The sequence below is a fragment of the Canis lupus genome, chromosome 38 (genome assembly GCF_048164855.1).
Source record: "Canis lupus baileyi chromosome 38, mCanLup2.hap1, whole genome shotgun sequence".
In the NCBI taxonomy this organism is placed as follows: domain Eukaryota; kingdom Metazoa; phylum Chordata; class Mammalia; order Carnivora; family Canidae; genus Canis; species Canis lupus.
The window spans coordinates 3,065,113-3,074,718 of record NC_132875.1 but is presented as its reverse complement, the minus strand read 5'-3'; the positions used below and the strand labels follow the sequence as shown (position 1 = coordinate 3,074,718).

Genomic DNA, 9,606 nt, shown 5'->3' with positions numbered 1-9,606 from the left:
TATGGGTCATCGAAAATTTTAATATCAAATAAAATATAATTTACATGATTACAATTTTTGGTTTACATAAAAGTATTCTACTTAAATAGTATAAGAGATTAACAGATAACAAAGCAGTTTCTATGTCACATCAAATGAAATATTGACTGCCTATAAACTAGACAAACTGCCATGAATGACAATAAGCAATGGAAGCAAGTATCAGCAAGTTGCTTTCCAAGCTATCAAAAATGTCACAAGTTCATATTTTTCTTGTTTGTGATCCCAAAACTGGCAGCATCTTCATTTCATCCACTCTATTCTTATGTATTTGGAAAGCAGGTGTTATCCACCGTCCACATGAGCACTGTTCACCATACCAATTGAAAGAACCCAACTTGGCATTGCATTTGGGGCAAAGCAGCTGAAATAAAACAACTGTGTTATTTCATTCACTCACTTTTATATAAAACAAATAATTATCACTGGCAATATAGGCTATAAAAATAGGTAAGGCACAGTTGGTTAAGCATCTGACTCTTGATTTAGGCTCTGGTCATGATCTCAGGGTCAAGAGATTGAGCCCCGCCTGGGATTCCCTATTCAGCTCCCTACTCAGTGATGAGTCTGCATCTTGCCTCCCTCTGCCCCTCCCCCTCCTCTTCCTCTTTTCCTCTCTAAAAAAATAAAAAGAAACAAAACCAAACAACAACCAGGCAAGACACGGCTCCTACCTTCAAGGAGTTTATGATCACAAGATAAAATGAAATGGCAATTTACCATAATGATGGGGGACTATGATAATTGTCTAAGAAGCATGTTGTATCCTGGGAGTTTGGAGAAGGACTAGATTAATCCCAGCATGTAGGGAGAAAGGTAAAGTTTGAGATACATGAAACATAAGATTTCAGGATGTAGCATGTGTTGCCTTTTACATCAGTCTGAAGTTTAATATTTCAAACTCCATCTTCATGGCTAAAGAGTAGGAAAGCGTGTTAGGAGTCTCATGTCAATGTCAATACTGATACTGACCATGTGTAAGTTAGGCCTCAGATTCCTGGCTATTTGAAAACAAACAGGAGAACCTGGATGGCTCAGTTAGTGAAGCAGGTGAAGCAGCTGTCTTCTGCTCAGGTCATGATCCCAGGGTCCTGGGATTGAGCCCTGGGTCCCGTTCCCTGCTCAGGGGAGACTGCCCCCCACCCCCCTGCTCATTTTCTCTCTCTAATAAATAAAATCTTAAAAAAAACAGATGCTCCAGTAAAATAGATTAAAAAAATACTGAACACATCAATTATAATTTATGCTATTATATTTGAAAGTATTTTTTTAAGTTTAGCTCATTATTTTGCGTATGACATGAAACAGGGATTTCCTCTTTTAAGAGATATATATATCTTATATGTAAAAATATATTTTTCTTTCTTTCCTTTGACAGAGAGAGTGCGAGAGCACGCACAGAAGCAGGGAGAGCAACAGGCAAAAGGAGAGGGAGAAACAGGCTCCTCCTGGAACAAGGAGCTCGATGTGGGGCTCAATCCCAGGGCCCTGGAATCATGACCTAAGCCAAAGGCAGATGCTTAACCAACTGAGCCACCCAGGGGCCCCAGGGATTTTTATTTTAATCTTAAGTAATTTAAACTTCTGGACATAAAACTCAGAAACCAAATTTGATTACAGAAGTATCTTAAATTTTAATATGACAAAATATACCACAAAGCTCAGATAAGCAAAATATTGGAGAAAATATCTGTAATATATTAGAGGAATCATTAATATCTAGACTATATAAAGAGTTTCTATAAATCGATTAAAAAACACAGCAAAATCCACAGAAAAATGGAACAAGGATGTAAAGAAAATTTATAGAAAAAGAAGCTATAAATAGCTGATAAGCATATAACAATATTGGTCCTCAGTCTTAGTCATGGAAATCCAAATTATTATAACATTTTAAGATGAACATTTTTTTATCATTTCCTATATTGACAAAACTTTACCAGCTTTATAATATCTATTATGTCAAGGGTGTGGGAAAATGGTTATATGTATTCAATGTTAGTGAAAAGCCAATTTGTATAAGCATTTTTATTGTCAGGGTACAATATTAGCAATATTTAAGATGTACATACTCCACTGCAGGGATTCCACTTTTAGGTCTGTTGGAAAATTCAAATAAGCATACAGAGAGAAGTATGCACAAATGTGATGTAGAATCTTCCAAAAGATGCCTTTACCTTACATGTTTTCCAGGTTAAATAAGAGCAGCAAGCCAAAAGCACAAGCCAAGAAAGAAAAGAAAGAAAAGAGAAAGAAAGAAAAGAAAAGAAAAGAAAAGAAAAGAAAAGAAAAGAGGAAAAAAGAAGAAAAAAGAAAAGAAAAGAAAAGAAAAGAAAAGAAAAGAAAAGAAAAGAAAAGAAAAGAAAAAGAAAGAGAAAACAACAGGTCAAGTGGACTTCAAAATTAAGAACCAAAGAAAGAAAGAGAAGGAAGAAAAAGAAAGAGAAAACAACAGGTCAAGTGGACTTCAAAATTAAGAACCTTACTGGCTGCAAACGATACCAAGAATGGGAAGTGACTACTAACGGATACAGTGTTTATTTGGGGAATGATGAAAATAATGATGTTGCAAAAATTCTATGAATATACTAAAAACCACGGAACTGTATATTTTAAATGGGTAAATTGTATAGTAAGTGAATTTTAATTACCTCAATAAGCAGAATCCTTTGAAAACATGTTTGAATAGAAGGTGCCTCTTTCTAAGCAAGACACTAACATAAACTAAGTTTCCTTACATATAAAATATGACTGTATCTATTCTACCTATTTTATAAAGTTATTGTATTCTTCAAGTAAAATATAGTGAATTTCACAAAATTTTCATTACACAAACTTTTTTTTTTTTTTTTAATTTTTATTTATTTATGATAGTCACACAGAGAGAGAGAGAGAGGCAGAGACATAGGCAGAAGGAGAAGCAGGCTCCATGCACCGGGAGCCCAACATGGGATTCGATCCCGGGTCTCCAGGATCGCGCCCTGGGCCAAAGGCAGGCGCCAAACCGCTGCGCCACCCAGGGATCCCTAATTACACAAACTTTTATACAAACCATAAAAACCTTTACAATCATTAAGACTAATTAGATTAAGAATATCTTTAAGTTAACGTTAAGTAAACCTAAAGGAGAAATGTGGCCATCCCAGGATGCTCATATGAGCTACATTTTTTTTTTTTTTTTTTTTTTTTATTTATGATAGTCACAGAGAGAGAGAGAGAGAGGCAGAGACACAGGCAGAGGGAGAAGCAGGCTCCATGCACCGGGAGCCCGATGTGGGATTCGATCCCGGGTCTCCAGGATCGCGCCCTGGGCCAAAGGCAGGCGCTAAACCGCTGCGCCACCCAGGGATCCCGAGCTACATTTTTTTTTTAACGATTTTTTAATTCATGAGAGAGAGAGACAGAGACAGAGACAGAACAAGCAGGTGGAGAGGCAGAGGCAGGAGACTCCCCATTGAGCAGGAAGCCTGACGTGGGATTCAATCCCAGGACCTGGAGATCATGACCTGAGCCGAAGGCAGATCTTCAACCATCGGAGCCACCCAGGCACCCCATGAGTTGCATTCTTAAGAGTTAACAGGAAATGAAAATGAATCTCTTAGCAAACATACAGAACTGTAATGTCAGGGAAAAAGAGAATTGCATGGACTCAAAATTTAAAAAGAAAGGGAAGACAAGAAAGAAACTTTAAATATAATTTTAAAATCCTTGAATTGCCCTACTTGTTACCAAGTTTGAGTTTTGTTAAATATATTCGAATCAGCTTACATTAGTCTTCTACTTGAAAAAATATAAATAGCCTTAAAAGGAATTAACTTAGACCAACAGCTCTCAAGCAGAAGTGGTTCACTACTTTAGATAGGTTGGGTTTTTATTTAATTTATTTATTTATTTGACAGATTCTTATCTACACTAGAAAGATATAATCTCCATAAAGAAAGCAGTTATTATGGAGTGAAACACCAGTTAAAATATAGTTTAGAGCGTAAGAAAGAAGAAAAAATAGAGATGATATAATGAAACTGCAGAAAATAAAATGTGTTCTTACCTGTCCATCCATCACACCCAACAAAGCAGATTCCATCCACTGCACAGGTTCAATGAAATATGATGTACATTGAGCCTGACTCCCTGTGGTGAGTGTGAAAGATGGTGTCACTCTCTTGTGGGCAAAGGCTATGGGACCACTTCCTTCATTATGATCCAAAATGCTAGAACTTCGAAATAAAGATCGCCTGCAACCCCCAAACAAAAACATTAATGACTTCCCAAAAGGATGAAAAAAATAGATGCAATGTGCAGTATTTCTTAGCAAAATAAATAGATTATGCTACTTTAATTTTCAATAACCTCTACAAGTAACCTGATTTACTTTCACTCTTAAAGAGTTTGTAGATTTATTTATGTATTTATTTATGAACGATAGACATAGAAAGAGAGAGGCAGAGACACAGGAGGAGGGAGAAGCAGGCTCCATGCCGGGAGCCCGACGTGGGACTCAATCCCGGGACTCCGGGATCACACCCTGTGCCAAAGGCAGGTGTGCCCCTGTTTATATTCTTTTTAAAAGCAGTTTTGGGGACGCCTGGGTGGCTCAGCAGTTGAGCGTCTGCTTCCGGCTCATAGCATGATCCCAGAGTCCCAGGATTGAGTGCCGCATCAGGCTGCCTGCCTGGAGCCTGCTTCTCCCTCTACCTGTGTCTCTGCCTCTCTCTGTGTCTTTCATAAATAAATAAAATCTTTTAAAAAATAAAAAATAAAAAAATAAAATCTTTAAAAATAATAAGGGAAAAATAAAATAATAAAATAAAAGCAGTTTTGAATTTAAAATTTCTATATTACTCAATTAACAAATTCTTCCTATAGATCTTAAGAAAATGAAACTTTCAGTACATTTCAGCTACTGAGACAGGATAAAATCCAGAGGATAGAAAATATTTTACCTGCACTTTCTACATTTGTAGAGAATGCCATCTTTCAATCCCTGTGAAATGGTGGTTGGGTCCACAGCAAAGAGTTCTTGAGGTAAGTTCTGTAATTCTACATGGGATAATTAAAATGTATCTATCTGTTGAGATCAACTTGGCATTTTCAGACAAACTTCGACTAATGTGGGCAGCCCTGGTGGCGCAGCGGTTTAGCGCCACCTGCAGCCCAGGGTGTGATCCTGGAGACCCTGGATAAAGTCCCATGTCAGGCTCTCTGCATGGTGCCTGTTTCTCCCTCTGCCTGGGTCTCTGCCTCCCTCTCTCTCTCTCTCTCTGTGTCTCTATGAATAAATAAATAAAGTCTTTAAAAAAAAAATTCAACTAATGTCAAATTGAGGCAAGAAGTGCTAACCTCAGAAATTAAAAAAAAAAAAATCTCCAGTGTTAAGAAATCAGGGTGAGGTCAGAGAGCATAGTGAAGAAGCCCTTGGGTTCTAAGCACAGACTGCCTGAGTTCGAATCCCAGCCCACCACTTACAAATCATGTGACCTTGAACAAGTTATTTTCAGAAGGAAATAAGAGTACCTGTACCAAGGGATTACTGGAAAAGTGAGATAATGTACCTGAAGCTTTTAGTGTCAGACATCTAAAAGGCATCTGGGCATCTACAAGGACCCAATAAGTACCAGCAATTATTACTCACCTGGATACTTTTCTGTAACCTTCTGTAAACGATATTGCTTATAAATTGCACTAGAAGTATCTACTTCATATCCCATTGCTTGGTATAATTTCAGTTGCCACTCAAATCCCTCATTCATCCTATAAGGACAAAGTTAAGTTTTCTTAAATGAATAAAATCACATCACAAAAACAGAATTATTTCTATAACAACTCACTTAGCCTCTGGTTTGATGGTCTGGAGACTTTCATAGGCCTTTTCAAAGGTAAGCTGGTCAGTCTTCATCATAAAAGCAGTCACTACAGCCACACTTCGACTAACTCCTGCGTGACTGAAAAAGAAACCTTTAAAATAAAATAGCAGCAATTGAAAAAATAAAAAAGCCCCGCTCCCTACCAATGGTGAAGCTCAGGTCCACTTCAAGTCTGCTTCTTCTACCCAAATAAAGACTTTGTCTCTGAAATACCACCAATATACAAAAGAAGTATTCCTTTAATTCTCTAATTTCCCATTCTTTTTAAATATTGAACCATGTGGATGTATTTACCTTTCAAGACTTTATTTGACAGAGAGAGAGATAGCATGGGCCTAAGCAGGGAGAGCAGCAGGCAGAGGGAGAGGGAGAAGCAGGCTCCATGACGGGAGCCTGATGGTGGGCTCAATCCCAGGACCCCGGGGTCACCACCTGAGCCAAAGGCAGATGCTCAACTGACCCAGCCACCCAGGCGCCCCTGTATTACCTTTTCAGAAATAACTACACTAATTCTAAAAACTTCTCTAATGGCTTTGAAAAAAATCCAAGCTCCTGTGTTCTTGGCATTAAGGGTCCTGAAGATCTGGTCCCAGGCTTCTTTCCATTTCACTACTTCCTTAGGTCCTTTATGTAAATATTTAGAACAAGTGCTGGCACGCAGTAAAAGCGCTGACTTCATAAACTAGTCACCGGCTCCAATCCAACCGCAGAGGGACTACTAAGAATTCCCAAACACCTATGAAGATTCTCCTCTTGGCATTGCTACAACCTACTCCATCATTCCCCCTGGGCAGGCTTAGGGCTCCTGTACCTCCTTTTTTTTTTTATTTTTATTTTTTGCTCCTGTACCTCCTAACCGATTTCTCTCTCCCCATTTTTCATCATCAACCACCCTCTGGCCCAAACACACACAATCTGCTTTTCTGGTGAAGTTTGAATAACCTTGTCTTTGTTCATGTCATTACCATCATCCGGGGAGGTGTCTGGCTTCTCCTGAAGACCTCTGAACTCTGTTTAGCTGCAGGGACTTTGCCGACTATCAGCCCCGCCGCCCCCCTTAAAAACAACTCCGCGGGGCAGCCCGGGTGGCTCCGCGGTCGAGCGTCTGCCTTCAGCCCAGGGCCTGATCCTGGAGTCCCGGGATCCAGTCCCGCACCCGGCTCCCTGCATGGAGCCTGCTTCTCCCTCTGCCTGGGTCTCTGCCTCCCTGTGTCTCTCATGAATAAATAAATAAAATCTTAAAAAAAGGAAATTAAAAAAAAAAAAAAAGCAACTCAGGCTTGGGGGACCGGCTGGGGGGGGAGGGGACGGGGGGGGGGACTGGGACTGACCGGGGAGGAGGGGGGACGGGGGAGGGGGACCAGACGGGAGAAGGGGGAGAGGGGGAGGAGGGGGGCAGGACAGGGGGATGGAATGAGGGAGGGGGAGTAGGGGGGAGGGGGAGGATGGGGACGGAGGAGGGGGATGGGGGATGGGACGGGCGAGGAAGGGGACGGAGAGGATGGGGACGGGGGAGGATGGGGACGGGGGAGGATGGGGACGGGGGAGGGGGAGGAGGGGGATGGGACAGGGGACGAGGGGAAGAGGGGGACGGGGCGGGTGACGGGACGGGGGGAGGGGGGAACGGGACGCGGGAGTGGACGGGACGGGGGACAGGACCAGGGGAGGACGAGGGGGGGACGGGAAACGGGGCGGAGAAAAGGACGGGGGGCGGGACGAGGGGGTACGGGGGGAGGGGGAAGAGGGGGAGGAGGGGAGGGGGAGAAAGGACGACGGAGGGGGAGGAGGAGGATGGGACGGGAGACAGGACGAGGAGGGAGACGGGACGGGGGAAGGGGGGAGGAGGGGACGGGATGGGGGAGGGGGACGGGACGGGGGGAGGGGGGAAGGGGGTGACGGCGCGGGCCGCAGAATGAGCCAAGGGAAAGGAGCCTGAGTCACGAAGGCAGGGCGCTCGCTCGCACGGCGGGCGCGGGCGGGAGAGGAGGTTCCGGAGCCCGGGCTTCCCCGCCCCCGCGGGCTCTCACCAGTGCACCAGCACGGCGCGGCCCTCGGCGCGGGCCTGGCCGATGAAGGCCGCGCAGCGGTCCAGGTGGCTGAGCAGGTCGGTCTCGGGCTCGTCCAGCGCGCGCACGAAGAGGCGCCGCAGACCCTCGGTCCCAGCCCCCGCCGTGAGGTCGGGCTCCTCCGAGTCCACCGCCAGCACGGCCGTGATGCCCGCCTCCCTCAGGAGGCCCGGCTCCGCCACGGCCGCCGCCCCGCCCAGGTACAGCCCGGGCCGCACCTCCAGCAGGTGCCCGGCGCGGCCGGCGCGGCCCCCCGCGCTCTCCGGCCGCTCGCAGCCATGGCCGCCGCGCGCCCCCAACATGGCGGCGGCAGGGGGCGTGGCGGCCGCGGGCCTACCACCGAGTAGGCGGCGGGCTAGAACGGCCTCCCTCTGGGCGGAGCCGGCCTGCGGTGCGCACGGCTCCCTCGGAGGACCCCGGCGACCGCGGGCAGGTATCCCACCTGGGGGAGGGGCTGCTGCCGCGGAGGCCGAGCGGAGGCCCAGCCTCGGCTCCCGCACGTTGGCGGTGGAGGATAAACTTCCCCACACACGGGGCTCCCCAGGCTTATAGTGTGGGGGCTTCGTGGAAAGGGACAGCAAGAGAAGCTGGACCCAGATTTGAAATGATGATCCCACCAGCTGCAGCAGCAGCAGCATTCCATGCATTTGGGGTAAATCCGTTTTGTCAACATTTATGAAGCCATTTGTTTGTATTTCTTCTTTTTTTCTCTCTTTGCCCACTTTTTTCCACTGGTACATGAATCTCCCTCTTGTTGATGCATACTGTCCTCTATACTTTGAAGATAGTAATCCCATTTTATGTATGGCAGTAACCTCCAACCAAAGACCACCAGGAACCCAGTTCACTTCCTTATCATTTGCATGCTCACCGAAGTAGCATTTTTAATTTCCTTCAAGCACTTTTCTTTTGCATTCCTTTGCATTTTCCAGTTTAGCTAATTGTTTGGTGCAAAAGGCCTAGTTTTCAGCCCGCCTTGGCTTTTGACATACCTCCCTTACTAAATTTAGCCTTTCCTAGCTTCTGCTTTAAGATATGTGATGCCGAATCGGGCACTTCTAGCTTCTGCTTTAAAACGAGAGATGTGGGCAGCCCCAGTGGCTCAGCAGCTTAGCTGCTGCCCTCAGCCCAGGGTGTGATCCTGGAGACATGGCATCAAGTCGTATCTCGGGCTCCCTGCCTGGAGCCTGCTTCTCCCTCTGCCTGTGTCTCTGCTTTTTTTCTCTCTTTCTGTGTGTGTCTCTCATGAATAAATAAATAAAATCTTTTTTAAAAAGTAAATAAAGTGAGAGATGTGTGGGTCTTCCTTTCACTTGAACATTTAGAGACCATTGTAGGGTTATTAATTGGCCTGACTTCAATATTGTTGTGTCTCAGGGACTAGGGAGGCCCCAGAAGAGGGAGGGAGATCAGGGGAATGACTGGTCTGTGGAGCAGTCAGAACATATACAACATTTATTAAATTTGTCATCTTACGTGGGTGTGATTTGTGGCACCCCAAAATGGTTATAATAGTAACATCAAAGATCACTGACCGGGGGCACCAGGGTGGTTCAGTGGTTGAGCGTCTGCCTTTGGCTCAGGTCGTGATCCCCAGGTCCTGGGGTCGAGTCCTGCATTGGGCTCCCTGCAGGGAG

The 9,606-nt window shown here is 44.8% G+C and overlaps 1 protein-coding gene across 1 annotated transcript; it reads right to left on the bottom strand.

The window, feature by feature from the left end:
- Positions 1-8,282, bottom strand: DUSP12 (dual specificity phosphatase 12). Its single transcript, XM_072814363.1, has 6 exons — positions 7,931-8,282; positions 5,868-5,981; positions 5,672-5,790; positions 4,983-5,079; positions 4,088-4,274; positions 1-403 (listed from the first exon to the last, which is right to left on the bottom strand). Exons 1-6 carry the CDS (start codon positions 8,269-8,271, stop codon positions 242-244), a joined length of 1,020 nt encoding a protein of 339 aa, XP_072670464.1. The 5' UTR covers positions 8,272-8,282; the 3' UTR covers positions 1-241.
- Positions 8,283-9,606: the final 1,324 nt, after the last annotated feature.

What these genes read in the sequence shown, in the direction of transcription:
- DUSP12 (XM_072814363.1), bottom strand. Translation starts at nt 8,271, where the DNA reads ATGTTGGGGGCGCGCGGCGGCCATGGCTGCGAGCGGCCGGAGAGCGCG. An exon ending in CGCGCCGTGCTGGTGCACTG is followed by an intron (nt 5,982 to 7,930) that starts GTGAGAGCCCGC and finishes TTTCTTTTTCAG; the next exon opens with TCACGCAGGAGTTAGTCGAA. An exon ending in TGGGTGTGATGGATGGACAG is followed by an intron (nt 404 to 4,087) that starts GTAAGAACACAT and finishes GTTTTATTTCAG; the next exon opens with CTGCTTTGCCCCAAATGCAA.